This window comes from Labeo rohita, chromosome 14 (genome assembly GCF_022985175.1).
Source record: "Labeo rohita strain BAU-BD-2019 chromosome 14, IGBB_LRoh.1.0, whole genome shotgun sequence".
Taxonomy (NCBI): Eukaryota; Metazoa; Chordata; class Actinopteri; order Cypriniformes; family Cyprinidae; genus Labeo; species Labeo rohita.
The window spans coordinates 5,955,861-5,977,189 of NC_066882.1; the positions used below are offsets into that span (position 1 = coordinate 5,955,861).

At 33.5% G+C, this 21,329-nt stretch overlaps 1 protein-coding gene across 6 annotated transcripts in view; it reads left to right on the forward strand.

Moving 5' to 3' along the window:
- mid2 (midline 2) overlaps positions 1-21,329 on the forward strand; it is a 178,197-nt gene that overhangs the window by 98,288 nt on the left and 58,580 nt on the right. For 3 of the 6 annotated variants that reach the window (XM_051127521.1, XM_051127518.1, XM_051127523.1), the window contains exon 2: positions 3,043-3,751. In XM_051127521.1, coding sequence (XP_050983478.1) covers positions 3,059-3,751 — 693 coding nt within the window. In that variant the 5' untranslated portion in view covers positions 3,043-3,058. Of the gene's footprint in view, positions 1-3,002; positions 3,752-21,329 lie in introns of those variants that run through there. The other 3 variants (XM_051127522.1, XM_051127519.1, XM_051127524.1) reach the window with 2 other exon arrangements.

The following is a 21,329-nucleotide window of genomic DNA, read 5'->3' on the forward strand; positions in this document are numbered from 1 at the left end:
TTTATTTAATAATTATACTAATTATTATTGTTATTGTTATTATTTTATTATTATTTCGTTGTTTGTTTATTTTAATGGATTTTTTATTTTATGTTATTATTATAATTATTAAAATACAGTTTGTTTATTTACTTATTTAGTTTATAATTATATTAATTATTATTTTATTATTTTGTTTTTATTTTATTATTTATTTATTTGTATGTATTTATTATTTGTTTATTTAATAATAATAATAATTAATAATTATTATTATTATTATTATTATTACTACTTTTTTTATTATTGTCTATTAATATTTTTTAAATACCATTTATGTATTTATTTATTTATTTAATATATATACTAATTATTAGTATTATTTATTATTATTTCATTATTTGTTTATTTTTATGGATTTTTTTTATTATTATTATAATTATTACAGTGCAGTTTTGTTTTACTTATTTGGTTATTTATTTAGTTATTATATTATTTATTATTTACTTATTTAGTTTAGAATTATACTAATTATTATTTTTATTATTTTGTTTTTATTTTATTATTTTATGTATTATTTCTTTTAAATTATTATTATTTAAAAAATGCCAAATAAATTTTATTATTTATTACATAAAAATTACTATTAATAATAATAATAATAATAATAATAATAATAATAATAATATTAATAATAATAATAAAAATAGATTATTATTAAACTTTGCTTTTTTATTATTTTTTTTTAAAAATTGTAATAAAAAATTATGAAATAAAAAATTGTTTAAAGTATTGCATTACCTTGCTCCAGGACTATTATTTTTTTAATTCGTCCACCTAATGCATTGTCTTTTTATTTTTATTATTTATTTATTTATTTGTCTGTATAAATGCATGTCTGTTTATACGTTTAACCGCATCTCTCTGCTCGTGTCTGGTATACACTGGCATCAGGAACATGCCTGGCATAAGTATATTTTAGGATTGTATATAATTATACAGGGCTTTTTATGACTGACTAGTCATTCAGGAAACCCAAATACTAATCAGTTTTATAAATACATAATTTTGCACATCCCTACTTCAAAGGTAGTAATAAAATTTCATTATACGGTGTGATTTCCTCATAATTTCCTTGTTTATGTGACTGTTAACCAAACAGACAACGTATCATCACACCATATGAAGTACAGTTCATTAGCTGAAAAGACAAACACATTTTAGCATGCAGACTGGAGGCACAGGTGCCCGTGTTCAGTGATGTGCTGTGCTGATTTGGGCCCGTTCATATTCATCAAAGCAGAAACATTGTAATTTGCTAAAGCCCCTCCATTAAAACAGCAGTGATGTGGCACGAATGTGTGATTTAAAATAAATGTGCAGGAGTGGTTTTACTTCAGGGGGTTTAGCGTTCCTTTAAACTGTCTTAAGTGAAGTGATGCATCATATTGGGTCTTAGTTTAAGGGCAGAGGAGATGTTGCTTGATGACATTGATTTGCTTCGCTGAAGCCTAACAGGTGTGTGTGTGTGTGTGTGTGTGTGTGTTAACTGTTCATCTAGCCCAGAGCATATGTGTATGAATGGAAGTGAATGTAAAGTCTTCTTTAATCCCCATCTGTCAACAATGCAGCTTGAAGGCAATCCTTGATCATGTTTTGACATTTATGTTCTCCTTGTAAAACTATTAGCTTACACATGCTGCCACTACTGAGCCAAAGATAATGCTTTGAATGTGTGTGTGTCCTGTCATTAACCAAACTGCTTCAACTCTAATGACTTTCCGCTCAAAAATCAATATTTTCCTCTCTTTTTTCCAGTTGGCTTAAAGGTTATTTTAGTTTGATTTATTTTTTTATTTTGTTTTTGTCATTAGAAATTTAGCATAGTTCAGTATTCGGTTTTACTTTATTGGCATAATTCTTATACTTACAGTATTACCCCAGCATCAGTACAACCAAAACAATGATGAAAAAAGAAAGCATTAGTAATGTAGTATAAAAAATATTATTTAAGTTTTAGTGATTATTTTATTTTATTTTATGGCTATATTATAATATGATATAATATATTTTTCTACAATTCATGATAAAAGTTTTTCTCTAGTTTCAGCTTTTTCAGTTTCAATGTGTTTAGTTTATAATTTGAAGGTTTATTATTGTTATTTTATATATATATATATATATATATATATATATATATATATATATATATATAATTATTATTATTATTATTATTATTATATTATTGGTATTATTATTAATAAAATAATTTATTTGTTTCATGTATGTATTTATTTACGTATCTATTGATTTATTTTTAGGTATTTATTTAAATAAATTAATAGTAGTAATAATAATAATAATTATTATTATTATTATTATTATTATTAAAAATAATTTATGTATTTATTTATGCATTTCTTGATTTATTTTTAGGTATTTATTGTTTATTTAAATAAAAAAATAGTATTAGTATTAGTATAATTTAAAAATACCATTATTTTTAATTTATTATTTATTTATTATTTAATAAATAAAAATAAATAATAATAATTATTATTATTATTTTATTATTTTTAAATTGTTTTTTAAAATCGTAATATATAATATAATTAATAATACTTAATTTTGTAATAATATTAATTTTGCCTAGATTCAGATTTTTTCCTCAGTATATTTAGCTTTGATTTTAGTGTTTTTATTTTTGTTTATTTTTATGGATATATAATATATGCTAATAAAATATAATATAATATATTGTTGAAAGAGAAATTATGATGAAAGTTTATTTTCTTTAGGATTCAGCTTTCAGTTTTTCTTTTTCAGCATATTTAGTTTTGAATTTAAAGTTAGTATTCTTTATGGCTATAATAATATAATATAATATAATATAATATAATATAATAACTTTTTATAACTTGTCCCTGACTTTGCCTAGCTTTTTTGAGCGGACTTTCTCTTTCTGCTGCTTCTGCTGCATACTAAAGTTGCTTGCCACTAACCCGTAGCTATCCGCCGCACAGGTGACTGACCAGCTTCTGTGGGATTTGATGTCACCTTTAGATCGGTTCAACTGAAGATGGAAACACTGGAGTCCGAGCTGACGTGTCCAATCTGCCTGGAATTGTTTGAGGACCCCCTTCTGCTGCCCTGCGCCCACAGCCTGTGCTTCAACTGTGCCCACCGCATCCTGGTCTCGCACTGCTCCAGCACCAAGCCTCTCGAGTCCATCTCCGCCTTCCAGTGCCCCACCTGCCGCTACGTCATCACGCTCAATCAGCGCGGCCTGGAGGGCCTGAAGCGCAATGTGACGCTGCAGAACATCATCGACCGCTTCCAGAAGGCCTCCGTCAGCGGGCCCAACTCCCCCAACGAGAGTCGCCGGCCGCGACCCTACAGCGCCACGCTCGGCGGGAGCGCGAGGGGCAGCCCCGCCAGTAGCGCCATGTCCCTAGAGCGTGTCGGCTGCCAGTTCTGCGATCAGGAGCCCCCGCGGGAGGCCGTCAAAACATGCGTGACGTGCGAGGTGTCGTACTGCGACCGCTGCCTGCGGGCCACGCACCCCAATAAGAAACCCTTCACCAGCCATCGTCTGGTGGAGCCGGTGGCGGACGCTCAGCTGCGTGGGCTGGCCTGCCTGGAACATGAGAACGAGAAGGTGAACATGTACTGCGTGGTGGACGACCAGCTGATATGCGCTCTCTGCAAGCTGGTGGGACGGCACCGCGAGCATCAGGTCACCTCGCTTAGCGATCGCTTCGACAAGCTCAAGGTGAGTCCCAACTTGATTCTTAAGGCAAGACACTCCAGGTAAAAAAAGGTTGACTAAGAATTGCAATCTTTTTTTGTGTTACAAGTTTTCTGTAATGTAATGTTTACATATGCAAATGAGGCATTGCTTAATTAAAGGAATAGTTGATGCAAAAAACGAAATTTGCTGAAAATGTAGATGAGTTTGTTTCTTCATCAGAACACATTTGGAGAAATGTAGGATTACATCACTTGTTCACCAATGCTAAGCAAACAGCTTATAAAAACAACATAATAATCCACAAGTAATTCACACCACTCCAGTCCATCAGTTAATGCCTGTTAAAGTGAAAAGATGTGTGTTTGTAAGGAAAAGAATTCATCATTAATAAGTTTTTTTTTTAACTTCAAAGCATTGCTTACAGCTAAAATGACTCCTCTATCCATAATATTGCTTTCTCCATGGAAAAAGTCATCTCGTATGAATCAGGAGAGAAGGTTTTCACAGAAGGTTCAAATCCTCGGAAAAACCGATGCATTAAGAGCCGTGGGGTAAAAACTTTTGAACAGAATGAAGATGTGTACGTTTTTCTTATTTTGCCTAAATATCACATTTTTTGTTCATTTTATACTGCCCCAGAGGCTACAAAAAATAGTTACATGTTTCCAAGAAGACAAAATAAGTTAAATTTACCCTGATCTTCAAATTCAAAAAGTTTAACTTAATGTGTGGTTTTTCCTTCTGAAGCATCAGTGAGTGTTTAAATCTTCTGTAATAGTTGCATATGAGTCTCTCAGTTGTCCTCAATGTGAAAAGATGGATCTCAAAATCATACAGTCATTGTTGGAAAGGGTTCAAATACACAAAAATGCTGAAAAACCAAAGAATTTGTGGTAACTGAATGATTTTTCTGAAGGACAGCAGGCAGTTTAACTGTTCAGAACAAACAAGGGACTCATGAACAACTATCACTAAACAAAAAAAAAAAACAGCTGTGGATCATTCAGGTAACAACACAGTATTAAGAATCAAGGGGATGTAAACTTGGACTATATGTAAACGTCTTTCATGTGAAATATCTTTTTCAGGTCAGTACTAAATAAACAATAACACGCATCCCTCTTATTTTGGTAAAATAATTAACATTTTGCAGGTTCTGCAAGGGGAGTGTAAACTTTTGACCTCAACTGTATGTTGGTGGATTTTGATGAGAGAGGACAATAGAGGATGGACCTAGAGGGAGTGTTGTTATGGATTTTGGCCAGAAGCGACAGTTTAACCTTGAAACACCTTTGTTTCTTATTTGTTTCTTACAAACACACAGCTATTTTTTATCAGTTGTTTGGACATGCACTGCAGAGGATCCATTGGTGAGCAAGTGACGTAATGCTAAATTTCTCCAAATCTGTTCAGATGAAAAAACAAATTCATTTACATCTTGTACATCAGTGCATTCTAGCAAATTTTCAATTTTGGGTGAACTATTCCTTTAAATATACACTGAGTTACATCCATTTCTGGAACAGAAATCTGAACATTGGATAAATCGAGGTTCAGAATTTGTTTTATTTTGTTGACACATTAGAATAAAACATATTACAGAGGGGATTTTTGATCTCTTTTTTTCCCACTTCATAAATCAGAAAAGAATTACCATGTTTTTAGGAATAAAGCATTACATAAAAAGTGACCGTGGACCACAAAACGGTTCTCTTTTTTTTAAATTGAGATTATATACACCATATAAATAAGTTGAATAATTAAGCTTTCGATTGATGTATGGTTTGTTAGGATGTGACAATATTTGGCTGAGATACAACTATTTGAAAATCTGGAATCTGACGGTGCAAAAAATAAAAATATTGAGAAAATCACCTTTAAAATCTTCCAAATTAAATTCTAAGCAATGCATATTACTACTCAAAACTTACGTTTTGATATATTTATGGTAGAAAATGTACAGAGTTCTTTATGGATCATATTAACTTAATATCCTAATGATTTTTGGCATAAAAGAAAAATCGATCATTTTGACCCATACAATGTATTGTTGGCTATTGCTACAAATATACCCATGCTACTTATGACTGATTTTGTGGTCCAGGGATACAAATCAGAAAAATGATATATGAACAAACCCCTCTGTAAAAACCTTCAGAATATGGTATATTTTATACATTCTATACTAGTACAGTGTAAAAAATAGCCTTTAAAGATTTGTATTGTAATTTAAATCTACAATTGCAAATAGATAAAGTGCTATTACACAAAATGAATTTTTGGATGTTTTGTTTCCACTAAAGAAAAAGTCAAATTGCCCAAAAATCTCCAAATTAACCAGTGCATGAAAAAACTGAGTTTTAGCCTTTGGTGTCTTGCCTTACACAGCTGTTTTTAACATGTTATTATAGAAACAGCTCAGACTGCTCCAAGAGAGCAATAGAAAGGGTTTATGTTAACAAATTTTGAGTGAAGTAGTTGGTGATCTCTTTTGTAAAATCTCTGTTGTCCTGCATCATGTATTGTAACCATCATTTATGCAAACTTGTTTTTTTTTTTTCTCTCTCTAAAGTAAGCTAATTTCATTTCATTAGCATCAACCTAACTCATTCTTTGCGATATTTGTTGGCCTTCATAGTGGAACGCTTCATGCATAGTAGCAGCCAGAACTGCCCAGCTGTTCCTTTGAGCACAACTCATTATCATATTAGATGAGTCTGCAGTCCCTAAAGCCATTCTCTGTTCGCCACTGAAACGCAATGCTGACCTGCTACAAAGACCCTGATTGCTGAATCAGGGCTAAAATACAGAAGCTCACACAGAGCTCCCAACCCGTGAATACACTCACGCCCGTCAGTATAATCATTCACAGCTGCAGAAGGCCAGAATTACATCCGTGCCTTGTTTTTTGAATGCCATCGTAACTTCAGAGCAAGTTTCCTGCAGATCAGCCTCAATTATCCCCACAAAGGTCGAGTTACAAGAGAAGAGCAGGTTAAGGCCGCTAGCGTTATGTGCTTGTTAAGTTCTCATGGGGTGGATTTGTAAATATGAGCCCACGTAGAGGTCATAATGAATAGGCTGCCATTGACTCCTGTATGAGCATAGAAGGCACACGTGATCTCCCTGTGATCTCATATCCCGGTTGACCTCTTTGTTCACACCAGCTCGCACAAAGGAAATTCCGATCATTGACGCTCACCCCATCTGGTTTTTGAAGAAAACGAACGCGGCTTTGGTGAAACTGCCTCGATTGTGCTAGACGAAGTTTATTGTGTGTTGCTGAAAGTCGATACCTGAGAAAGTTGCTCCTCTTTTGTCCCAAGGTCTTCTTGCAGGGAAACCGAAAAGAGGCTAGCAGTATGCAAAGGTTACACCATCCAGATCGACATTTAATTTCCTTTAGGAATCCCGGCAGACTGAGAGGATTACCTCGGTTTTGAATTACTCACTGGAATGTTTTATTCCATAAATGCTGCTTGTACACATTCCGAACGGAACCTGTAACAGTCTTGACTCGTTCTGTTTAAAAAAGTTGGGCTAGGCCCAAAATAAGACGCCGGGTCTAAAAGGCACTTTAATACACTTTTAATGCAAAACGTCCGGATTGGGGTTTGTATCTACATTGCAGAGGCTTATTTGAATGTTCCCCTGCCGAAGCTTTGAACCTGTCTAACTTTGAACTTCCAATCCACAACCTGAAGAGAGAGAGAGAGAGAGTAAAGACGCCGTCAGGGCTCAGGGCTTCAAACTTTTAATCTTCTTCCGGCTCGAGTAAAATGAGAAATCCTTGTTTGTACGTAAGCTTCACGGTGGATGATGATGATTCAAACAGTTCCCCGCGTTTAGATGAGCTCTGCCGTTTCCTAGTCAACATTCGACGAATTGCATATTACAGTTATTGTGAAGCCAAACCGCAGGCTCTCCTGCAATAAAGTTGAAGTGAGGTATAAGTTTGCACACGCTCATGTGCTGAAAAATATGCATTTAACCCTGCGTAAATATTCTGTTTATGTTTTGCTCTTGTGATTAATGTTTTCCATATTGCTTAATAGTATGTCAGTTAATTAATTAGAAATGCACATTGAGTATTTAATTATGTAGGTGTGAAAATGGAAGCAGTTATTATGCTTTTATTATATAATGATATATAACAAATGCATATATGCATACACTGCTGTTTAAAAGTTTGGGATCAGTAAGATTTTTAATGTTTTTTTAAAGAAGTCTTTTCTGCTCATCAAGGCTGCATTTAATTGATTAAAAATACTGAAAAAACAGTGATATTGTGAAATATTATTGCAAATTAAAATAGCGGTTTTCTATTTTAATATACTTTAAAATAGAATTTATTCCTCTGATGCAAAGCTGAATTTTCAGCATCATTATACTTAGTGTCACATGATCCTTCAGAAATCATTCTAATATGCTGATTTATTATTAGAATTATCAATGTTGCAAACAGTTGTGCTGCCAAATATTTCTTTTGCAACTTGTCATTCTTTTTTTCAGGATTCTTTGATGCATCACAATTTAAAAAGAACAGCATTTATTCAAAATATAAATCTTTTCTAACAATGTAAATCTGTGCTATCACTTTTTATTAATTTAACACGTCCTTGGTGAATAAAAGGTAGAAAAGGTAATTTCTTTCAAAAAAAGAAAGAATAAAAATGTACTGACTTTTGAACAGTAGTGTATATTGTTATAAAACCTTTATATTTTAAATAAATGCTGTTTTTTTAAACCTTTTATTGATCAAAGAATCCTGAAAAAGTATGACAGGTTCCAAAAAATATTAAGCAGCACAACTGTTTTCAACACTGATAATAAATCAGCGTATTGGAATGATTTCTGAAGGATCATGTGACACTAACGACTGGAGTAACAGCTGATGAAAATCAGTTTTGCATCACAGGAATAAATTATATTTTAAAGTATATTAAAATAAAAACCATTATTTTATATTGTAATAAGGTTTTGCAATATTCCTGTTTTTTTCTGTATTTTTGATCAAATAAATGCAGCCTTGATGAGCATTAGAAACATCTTTAAAAGCCGTTAAAAATCTTACTAATCCCAAAATTTTGTATATATGTATGTGTGTGTGTGTGTGTCTGATGTTTTTTGAAGAATTATGTGACATATTACTTTTTGCTGTAGTTTGGATCAAACAAATTTAGCCTTGATGAGCCTTCGAGGCTTCTTTTTTAAAAAATCTTGACTTTAAACTTTAGAACAGTAGTGTATGAAAATCTTTTTGAAAATTGGGTTTTCAGTGTTGATCCTCTCAGACGCTTTGTTACAGGCCGCTAATTGATTGAAGAGCAGGTACTTCAGTCATGCCGTTCAACTTTGTGTGCTATACTTCAAAAAGCTAATGAGCTGCCATTCTTTTAAAACCTCATCAACACCTCTTCACGCACTCTTCACTTCTAAACAGCTGCAGAGACGAGCCAAGACAAATATTATGTTTAGGCGTTCGCTGTCCATTGCACTCAGCGCGCGTCTTCAATCCGCCTATTGATCTCACCCCGTCTCCTGCATTTTGAACGTGACTTACATGAGTAACGTCGGCCGGCGAGGCCTTGAAAGCATGACAGCACTCTCGCAAACGTTCAGGGATTAGGTTTTACAGGACCAAAACACAAAATATGAAAAAAGTGGCGATTAAAGGCTTAATTTCTATTTCGGAAAAGTTGCAAGTCGCAGCAGTCAGCTTTGATTAAAGTTCCACCCCGTTTGGCGGTTGGGCCTCTTACTCTAAGCTCCTTAGGGAAGCCGTCTATCTTCTCGCAGATATATGAGCCCAGCTCAGCAGACACCAACTCGCCCAATTCTGCTGCATTCACCGAGCCATTGGTAGGCCGCTGGGGTCATTTTCAAAATGCTCCTAAAAGACGCTTTTCAAAGCCGGAAGAGCAAGTCAGCTGAAAAAGGTGCTTGATATGAACTGGGCTTTCCTTCCACCTCAGCCTCAGCCAGATTTCCCTACTGCGGCCACATTGGCCTGGTTTTGCCTGTCCTTTAGCCCAAGGTGTTCACAGGAGATAATGCAGGAGGCAATATGTCATGCTTATAAATTTAAGCACTATGGAAATGCTCCTCATTTAAGATACTGAAAGGTACAAAGTTATACCCATATTCAGAGGACAGTGACTGTAACCCTCAATATAAAAACTAGGTTATTGTAATAGTCAGTGTTGGGGAACTGTCATGTTCTGTCATGAAATTCAGCCTGATTCTAACTCAATCTGATATAATCACATGATTATTCACATTCCGCAGCTGATTGGTTACTTACGCATCAGCAGCCAATCAGCTTTCTGCTCAGTATTTAAATACTCGGCTAGTGCTTGCTTTAGCAGTTGCAGCGCACTTTAGAAAGCCTCCACCTTCCCCAGCTCCACCTGTATAGATCTGTACGGGGTGATTTCATGTATGAAAAAACATAATGATGTGAAAAAAACATAATAGTGAACAGCAGAAAGACAGACAGAAATAAATAAATGCATACATAAAAAAGTAAAAATATATATATTGTGAAATAATAAATATTAAAAATTGTAAAAAAAAAAAAAAAAAAAAAAAAAAATTGCAATACATATTAGAAAAGGATTCTGAAATATATATTATTGTGTATATTTTCTACAAAAAGAAAAAGAATGGATGAATGAATAAATAAATGAATTCATTAATTAATGAATATTAATGAACAGCAGCATTTGTCTTAAATAGTATATAATTTTAGTAAATAAATTAATATTAATTAATTAATATTAATAATAATAACAACGAACAGAATCATCTGACTTAAAATATTATATAATTTTATTAAAAATATTGCAATATTGCACATTAGATGATTCTGAGATATATATTATTGTGTATATTTGCTACAAAAAGAAAATAATGAATAATGAATAAAAAATAATGAAAGGCAGCATTTGTATTAAATATTATATAATTTTAGTAAATAAATAAATTAATAATAACGATAATAGTGAACAGCACCATCTGACTTAAATATATAATTTTAGTAAAAAATATTGCGATACATATTAGAAAATGATTCTGATATATTGTGTATATTTGCTACAAAAAGAACAAATATATAAATAAATAGAAAGAATAAATAATAATGTACAGCAGCATTTGACTTAAATAGTATATAAATTTAGTAAATAATTAATAATAATAATGATAATGAACAGCATTATCTGACTTAAATATATATTTTAAGTAAAAATATTGCAATACATATTAGAAAATGATTCTGATATATATATATTATTGTGTATATTTGCTACAGAAAGAAAAGAGTGAATAAATGAATGAATGAATAAATAATGAAAAGCAGCATTTGACTTAAATATTATATAATTTTAGCATAAATTATTGTGATACTAGAAAATGATTCTGATATTTTATTGTGTATATTTGCTACAAAAAAAAAACAAATAAATAAATAAATACATAAATAATGAACAGCAGCATTTGACTTAAATATTATATTATTTTAGTAAATAAATAAATTAATACTAAAAATAGTAATGAAAATGAACCGCAGCATCTGACTTAAATATATAATTTTTGTAAAAATATATTAGAAATACATATTATACATAATACATACTGATGTTATACTAATACATATTAGAAAATTATTCTAAAACATATTATTGTGTATATTTGCTACAAAGTCTAAACATAAAATGAATTGGTGAATATTTTACTCCAGATTGCTTGACTGCTTGATTTATAAAAAATAAAAAAAAAATAGCAATGTAGCGTTTTGTCTGTATCTCTACATGTTTAAAAAAGTAGCTTGTTACTAGAAAAGCTATTCAGTTTTAAAAGCAGCTGAGCTACTGTCATGCTACTGAAAAATACTGTTAAATTAGTCGCTTTTCTCCATTTAGTCAGTTATTTCCCAACTCTGGTAATAGTCTATTATAACAAAATGTGTTTTAATGGTTTTTGCTGCTATTATTGCTTTTTGGAATATGTCTGTTCTTTTTCTCACCCATCTGTATGGAGGCGTGCCAGTGTTTTGCAGCTGCGTGAGAACCGAGTGAAGCAAGAGTGCTCGTTGTTCCTGTACAGAGGCGTTCAGAGACGTTCTTAGGTGCTTTTTTCTCTCTCCTGTACAGGCGTGCATACACCTGGCACATGATTGCGTGCAAAAACGGCCACATGTGCGAAATGCACGGTGCATGCTGCGAAGAGATATAGTGACAGGTTATCAGAGGTGAATATAGATGCTTGTTATTAAACAGCTTTGAACCTTGTGCTCCCCATACACAATTAATGCAGAGAGGAGCTGAAAAGCTTTTAAGAGCAGTGAAGTGGAGTCATCAGCCTTACAATGAGATCCACCTTCTCCTTCTCTCTCCACTTTGGTCTCCAGGTTCAGGAGTTTCTTGAGTGCAGGGGGCTAATGTGGTTTTTCTCTGCTTTGTGGTGTGGTGTGAAGTGCAAAGCACACACATGTATCATCTTCCAACTGCATACATGATGGACAATATCACTAATGCTCAGAGAGTGGGATTAAAAGCTGTACTGGCTCTGGTTTTAGGAGATTATTCCACTCAGTCTTGCCCCTCTTTGAAATGGGATTTATGTATTAGTAATTCATGTAGAGTCTCTTGCACTCGTGTTCTACCTTTATTTGTCCTGCTGTGGTGCTGTACTCCAAAGTCCTGTGAAGTTATTTGCGCTAGATTATTTGCTTCCGAAAATGTCTTTAAAGAATTAGTTCACCTCAAAATGAACTTATCCTCATGTCTTTTTAAACCCATATGACTTAGTCTTCTGTGTAACTAAAAGGGAGTTTTGATACCTCTGCTTGACTGCAAAAAAATGTTTTTTTAAAGATATTAACAAATCAAAGATTAGAGAAAGTTTTACGAAGAAAATAATATTTATATATTTTTCTACTTCAAAATTTAATGTTTAACTCGTTCCCTAGTAAAAAACAAATAGATTTAAAATGCATTTATTTATAGTTACTATAGTATAGTATAGGATAGTGTAGTTCAAATCTAGTAACACATAATATGTTTTAATGTCACTATTAATGAAGATTGCATGATCTTTAAATAATATTTGTCTTTAAATGCAAATTATTTAAAGTGCACCAAGAGTTGCACCAATGGTTGCAGTAGTTCCACTTTAGCATATTCAAAAGCACTACATCTGCACAATTAAAGTGCATTAAGTACAAAATTACTTGTTCCAGTTTGGCAGACTTTAAATATACCAGTTTTTCTGCTAAAAAATACAATTGCAGAGTATTTGTATTAAGTACATAATATGTAAATGTATTTGTAGTATACTTAGCATAAAATAAATGTATTTTAAATACATTTTAGTATATTTATTTTCCACTAGGGTTACTTGTGTATTTGTAATTGTCTTTTTTTAAGTTATTAGCAATTTCTGTTTTTACACAGATGCAAAAACATCATAGAAGTAAATATTTGTAAATTACAAGTCTTCTGAAGGTTTGCAATAGCATGTAAAAATATAGTTGCAAGCAACGATTATCAGAGTTCAAGTGCTTTAAGGCATTTAAGCACATATGAAAAAAGACATTATTCAGCAAGCCTGTAACCACCAAAATTTTTTATTAATTAAAAAGTAATTTACCATGGAATTATTATGTTTTAATGTTTATGACTGTTATAGCTGTGGTCTGACGCCCTTAAAAGTTTGCATGCTTGTTTAAAATCACCTGTCGCGTGTGCTCACCAGGTTTTGTGAAGTTTTGAGTTTTCATTTAGGCTTTATAGGCTTTTGGGTATATTTGGATAGGCCCCTTTTCTAAACAACCCTGTTATAGCTTCCCAAAGGGTAAATTTCAACATTTTTTTGTTAAGTACTAACCTAGAGAGTCCAGAGAATTGCACTGCATTGTTTTTTTTTGTAAAAAACCTAGGACTAGAAAAGTAGGTTTTTTACATTTTCTCAATCATTTAACAAACCGTTTGATTGACAACAGTTGTTCTAGACGCAGAGTTGTTCGGAATGAGGAGGTCTATCATATGATATAAATATTGCGCACATGTGTAAAGAACCATGCAATATACAATTGTTTACGACCTTGAAAAATGCGATATCGCCTCCCAGTGGCTGATTTCTTTCAAATTTCTCTCAGAACTTTGGAGCCATGAGCCAACAGACCCACCAAATTTTGTTTTCTTTCTAATGTTTTGGCATCCCTTTGCGCTGGTGAGTCGAAAGTTCAACTTTTTTGATAACTGTTGATATTGACCCTTCAGATCGGGTGAAAAACCTAAAAGTGGGTTTTTCCAAAAATGCGAAATACCAGAAAATTTTTGACATGTTCATGATCGAATCTAAGGCATGCATTTTGTCCGGAGTGAGCCATGGATTTCAACAACATAAGACACTTGAGCTTCGACTGACGGTTTAGGAGTTACGAGCGATTTCATAATTTTGTTCACTGTAGCGCCCCCCTCTGGCCAATTGGGGTGAGCATTGGTCACGTTGTAGGCGGTGTGAGTACTACCATCCCTCCAAGTTTCAAGTCTCTGCGACTTACCGTTTGGTCTGCACAATCTGTTTTATGTGGAGATCGCTGATCCGTGACCATTCTAACAATTACAATAGGGTTTCAGCGCTATGCGTTTGAACCACTAAAAATAAAATAAAAATAAACTAATAATAATAAAACAGAAGTTTTATTGCATTCACAAATCAATCTGATTTGATTCTTGAGTTCAATGATTTAATCTTGATCTGTTTCTCTCTCAAAGCTGACAAAAATTTAAAATACAGTGCTTTTATGTTTGCATTTATGTTGTGACTATGTGATTATGTTTACTTTCTTAAATGAATCGATTCACTAAAATAAACCATCAGTATTTTAGCACAGCACATTTGGTTATTCCCTCAGATAGTTTGGCTGTAAAACTTTTCAGTTCATTTAAAAAGTAGCATTTTGCCACACTACATGTTGAATAACAAGCTTGTTACTGGAAAAGCTATTGTTAAAAGTAGCCACTGAAGAACACATTCTCGTTTTAGAGCATGAGTCATATGGACCATGTTTATGATACAGTATGTTTTGGTGCTTTTGCATCCTTTCAAAAACTTTTAAGCCATAATCCACATTTATTTTAATTGCATGGAAAAACTGACCTGTGCATTCTTCAAGACTTCTCCTTTAGTGTTACACAGAAGAAAGAAAGTCATACAAGTTGAAGAAATTTTCATGTGGGGATGAACTCTGTTTTTTTCCCTCCCTGATTCTGTACCGCAGACCTCGCTGTGGTTTGCACTGAGGATTGGTTTTGTTCAAGCTTTGATGTGGTGACATTTATCTGCATTCCTCTATCTTTGTCAGTCAACAGTTCTCAGGGTCTCCGGTTCCTGATACATTCTTTACTGTGTTCTGCACGAGTAACCGTCGATTGTGAACAAAAATGCTTTGCGTTTCCATCTTTTCCGGCCTTGTTTTCAAAGATCAAAAATCATTTAATTGCTCCACATCCACCTCCATCCGAGCTATTCAGATCCCAGCAGTGTAAGACTGAGGTGACCTGGGTCATCCGTTATCTCTGCTAGAGACGCTTTGTGCATTTCCGCCAAGAGTCGGAATGTCAGAAAACAGTCCAAGGTAGGAATTTCCTGCAGCCTCAGTCCATCAGGACAGGCCACGGACGTTCCAGCTCATCCTGCGCGACTGAAGCGTGTTGTCCAGCTGCCAGGAACACAGCCTGTCCTAGGAGAGAACAAGAGCAGGGAGTGTGAGACCATGAGCACGTCTGCAGTGTTTTGGAGACCTCTCTCCCCGTTTCTCATTCCCCGAGGAATCCCGAACCTCCTTCTCGTGCCCCAGGACACTCATTGACTATGACAAGACCCCCCTCCACCTATTCTTCCCCTTCAGCTTATCTCTACTTCTGCCAATGAGTCGGGGATGAGGACAGACAGCTTGGATCTTATCACAGACCAATGAAGGTCACTGCGAACGTCGGACAAGATGGAACAAACTTAATGACCCTGTGAAATCAGTTTTTATGGTATTTAACAGAATGTTGAGCATATCGAAGGGATAATCCTTTTTTTTTTTTTTTTAATAGTAATAATACATAAAAATAAAAAAAGACTAAATTTTTTTTTGAATTTGTAAGGTTATTTAATGTTTTTAAAAGATGCCTGTTGCGCTCAATGAATGAAAAATTCGGTAAGGATGGCAATACTGTATAATATTAAAACAATTTAAACTCATTTCTATTTTATATATTTTAAAATGTAATTTATTTTTTGATGGCAAGGCTGAATTTTCAGCATCATTACTCTTCGGTGTCACATGATCCTTCAGAAATCATTCTCAAATGCTAATTTGCTAATTATTTGCTAATTCTTTATTTATTTAAAGGACAAAAAATCGGTGCAGGATGAGCCATCCATTTTATTTTATTTTATTATATTTTATTTTAGTCTGTTTTGGCACACACTACTGTTGTTTAAACAATTAATATAAGCAGACAGAAGGGAGTATTGCATTTTTGATGTGTGATTAAATATCCCATTCTCTATGCAATGAACTGCTATGAACAAACTTAAATAAGACTTTCTATCTTCAGTGAGGAAATATTAAGTTAGCACAGTTGGTCCTTAGAGCATGCCTGGCTCTCAAGTCTTGCTCATTTCATGCGTTTGAAAGAGTCTGGAAAATGAGATATATTGTGAATCCCAGACCGAATTTTCATTCTCAGTTTTTCTGAGATTTTTTCTTTGCCTCTTCAACCCACTTTAAAAAGCAGACACCTCATGCATGCTTTATTCCCAAAGCAATCCTTAATGGACTGTTAAAAATGTCACCTATCAGCTGTCCGTAGTGCAAGAGTCAAAGAGCCCGGGGTCCAACAAATCTGCCATGCTGCCTCACATAGGAGAATCCCAGCAGCGAGCTTATTTCCCATCATAATGTCTGTTTATCTTGACTCTAGCGTTAAGCCTCGTGCCATGCATGCTAATTATTCTAGAAGATTAGAACCAGAGGAGGTAAAAATAGTTTGCGCTGTCTACGTAATTATGCATTCTGCATCACAATGTGATCCAAAAATCCTTTTCCTATCAGTACAGAAAGGCAAGGTAAACGGTGAAATTTTCAGCACAAGTCAATTATAAATGGGATTTTGTATTTACCCCCCATCAGGCGCTAACCACCATAGCTGTAATTTATTAGTATGAAAGCTTTCGTTTTGGGGAAGCTGATTTAAACAGACCTTGCTTTTAAATTTAGATCAAACAGTTGCTTGAGAATATATAAAATTGTACATATATACATATGCCTATATATGTGTCCGTGTGTGTGTGTGTGTGTATATATATAAAGGCATATGTGCGTATATATATTTTTATTAATTCTTAAGCAAAGATTTGCAGGATATACGAAGATTAATATGTTGTTTTATGAAAATGTCATTGGATTGTAATCCCAAGTAAAACCTGTATTAGGACAGGATTAGTTTTTAGGACATATGTCGATAGAGTAATTGTTTTTGTGAACATATATGTAACCCTGGACCACAAAACCAGTCTTAAATAGCACGGGTATATTTGTAGCAATAGTCTAAAATACACTGATTGGGTCAACATTATTGACCCAACATCATTTTCTTTTATGCCAAAAATCTTTAAGGTATGAAGTATAGATCTTGTTCCATGAAGATGTTATGTAAATTTCCTACTGTAAATATATCAAAATAATTTTTGATTAGTAATATGCATTTATTTTAGTCTGTTTTGGCACACACTACTGTTGTTTCATTTGGACAACTTTTTGTTTTATTTGGACAACTTTTCCAAGATTCCAGATTTTCAAATAGTTGTATCTCAGTCAAATATTGTCCTATCCTAACAAACCATCCATCAATGGAAAACTTGTTCAGCTATGAAAATGTATTTATTCAGATTTTGTATAAATCTCAATTTAAAAAAAAACTGACTCTTATGACTGCTTTTGTGGTCCAGGGATGCATATAATGTTTAAATGTCAGTTTGCACAAGAGTGACTCATGTGGAAATCACCTAAATGGGTTTGTGTACTGCATTTATGCATTGCTCTCACTCATTTAGCTATTTAATTTCTTGTGCATAAAATACTAAACATGAAGCATAACCATATATTTAATATTGAATATGCAGTGAAATACAGTGCGCTCACTTGCATTATTGAATCTATAATCCTTTAGTGTTAAAAAGGCTGACAATTTGCACATTGTCATATTCTCTGATTCTCTTTTTTTCTTCTTCAGAAAAAATGTTCAAAGAACAGAGCAGACAACAGTCTTTGAACAACGTACAATCACTTGTAACTTCCCCTCGTCTCCCTGCTCCAATCACAAAATGACATGCTTAGTTTGAAACCGTTGCACAGTGGGTAGTTTGCAAGCGTGTGTGTCGTGACACATAAAAGCTGCTGCGCTCAGGGGAATGTGGGTTTGAGTCCGGTCTGCACTATGTCTCATGCTCTGTAGAATTAGATGCAAAAGGCTATAAATAAACTGAAAACATTTCCGCTTTTCCTAAGTAACAAATGCTATGCATTAAAGAACAATTTAAAATTATTTAGCATAAATAAATTTTTTTTCACTGACCAGTGTCCACTTGACACACTCGGAGTGCTTGATGTACACCAGTAGTTAAGGGAATTGTTCACCCAAAATGAAAATTACATGAAATTACGGTTGAACTACTGATGTCGCATGGACTATTTTTACAATGTCCTTACTACCTTTCTGGGCCTTGAACGTGTCTATGCAGGGTCAGAAAGCTCTTGCATTTCATCAAAAATATCTTAAGTTGTGTTCTGAAGATGAATGAAGGTCTTATGAGTTTGGAACGACATGAGGGTGAGTAATTAATGACAGAATTTTCTCTTTTTTTTGGTAAATCCCTTTAAATGGAATGGAATGTGAGCTGGACATGTGCCACATGGAGCAGCAAGTTAATTCTCAAAAGATTGCTTTGTGAACATCAGACAAGATGGCACATTGAAAGGTGGAATGTTTATTTTGTTTCAGAACATTTTATTGAAGTTAAAAAGGTGTTGTAATCTTTACCAGCGTGAGAATTCACAATCTTTAAACAGCCAAAAATATTACCTAGGAGAGAACATGAGGACATGGGCCAGTTCAGATGGGATTAAAATAATGGAGAGCGTCTGGTAATTATTATATTACCTCACCTCACCTCACCTCTTCTTACCAAACTAATCTTGTCTGAAAAGGGCTTTTGTTTGTCAGAGCGTTGTCACAAACAAATACTCATGTAAGGTACCCTCTGAGAGGCCGTCTAGAATGTGTTCTTGCGTTAAAAGCAGCGAGACAGATCGCAATGGGATTGAACAGAAGGCATGTTTAAAGGTACATTAACTCCCATACACCATTTCTACACACTGAATGCACTTGAGCAGCTCATCACATCCCCAGATTCATCTGATTGGGCCGTTGATTTAAAGCTGACACTGATCCGCTGTGCTGTCAGAAGCTGAACTGTTTTTAACTTGACACATCCTCTTTAAAAAAAAGCTACATTTATATGAGATTCTGAAAAAAAAACAATGCAGTGTTTCTCAACCTGTAATGTCATTATTTACTCCTCCTTGTTGTATTTATTTATTTATTAACCATTTATTGTTAAATAAATTCTTATATATTAAAATTGTTATTTTATATTTGTTTTATAAATTTAAAGAAGTTCACTTCCAGAACAAAAATTTACAGATAATTTACTCATCCCCTTGTTATTCAAGATGTTCATGTCTTTCTTTCTTCAGTCGTAAAGAAATTGTTTTTTAAGGAAAATATTTCAGGATTTTTTTCCATGTAGTGGACTTCTATGGTGCCCACGAGTTTGAACTTCCAAAATGTAGTTTAAATGCAGCTTCAAAGGGCTCTAAACGATCCCAGCCGAGGAATAAGGGTCTTATCTAGTGAAACGATTTGTTATTTTCTAAATAAAAAATTGACAATTTCTATACTTTTTATCCTCAAATGACCTGTGCATTCTGGTTCAATATAGTTAGGGTATGTCGAAAAACTCCCGTCTCATTTTCTCCTCCAACTTTAAAATCATCCTTCATCCTTCAAAGTGAATGTGCAAGGAGAGTTAATGACACTTTACAAAAAAAGGTATTCAGAGAAGTTTTAAAATTAGATGGGAGTTTGTCGACATACCCTAACTGTCATGAGCAGGAATACAAAAAATTAATGCAGAGCTAGACAAGAAGAGTATTTGGGGTTAAAAAATAGTTTTTTTTTTTTTTTTAAATAACTGATCATTTTGCTAAATAAGACCCTTATTTCTCGGTTGGGGTTGTTTAGAGCCCTTTGAAGCTGCATTTAAACTGCATTTTGGACATTCAAACTCATGTGCACCATAGAAGTCCACTATATGGAGAACATTCCTGAATTTTCTTTTATAAAAAACAAAACATAATTTCCTTACGACTGAAGAAAGAAAGACATGAACATCTTGGATGACAAGGGGGTGAGTAAATTATCTGTACATTTTTGTTCTTTAACAAAGGGAAATTTTTCCAAATTTTACAATGTGCACTAAGTAGCTGTTTGGATTGGAGCAATATCTTGACACAAAGACATTATGCATACATGCTTGCTAGTCTTCCTCCTGCTAGCTTTTTTTGCTGTTGCTGTCTTTCTTGTTACACTACAAGCGAGCAACATCCCACGCTTGCTGTGTAGACAGCTTCATTGATTATAATAAGAGCAATTCAGTTTTGCTGCACTGCCTCGTAGACAAGATGTAAGAAGTTCCATTTGCATGTTGAAATAATATTTATGTTTTGTACCATTAGTTGTTAAATGTACACTGCCGTACATTTAGCCAATTGACCAGCTCATTATTTATTTTGAGCAATGGTGTTTATTAACATTTCCTCTACACTAAAAAATGATTGCTGCGATTAGTTATCACAACTTAAAATTCAACATTAGAGCACATAATAATGTGTTGTTTTAACCTAAAAACCTTGTTTGTGCTTGATGTAAGATTTTAATAAATACATTTTTATGCGAAAGTTTGGAAACCACTTACAGAATTTGTGAAAATGTGAATACTTTTAACAGTATAAGAGAGATCATACAAAATGCATATTATTTTTTTATTTATATACTGTCCTGAGTAAGATATTTTACATAAAAGATGTTAAAATATAGTCCACAAGACCAAAAAATAGCTAAAATAACCCTTTTCAAAGGTTTTGGAACCCTTCTTAATACTGTGTGTTGTCACCTGGATGATCTATGTCTGGTTTTTTTTGTTTGTTTGTTTGTTTGTGATGGTTGTTCATGAGGCCCTTGTCCCTTCTGAACAGTTAAACTGAGCATAATTTCAGCTATTTTTTGGGCTTGTGGACTATATGTAAACATCTTTTATGTAAAATATCTTACTCAGGACAGTACTAAATAACATGCATTTTGTATGATCTCTCTTGTTTTGTTAAAACTGTTCACATTTTCACAGATTCTAGAAGGGGTTTCCAAACTTTTGCATAAAACTGTATTTGCTGTAGCGTTTTTTTTTTTTGTTTTTTTTT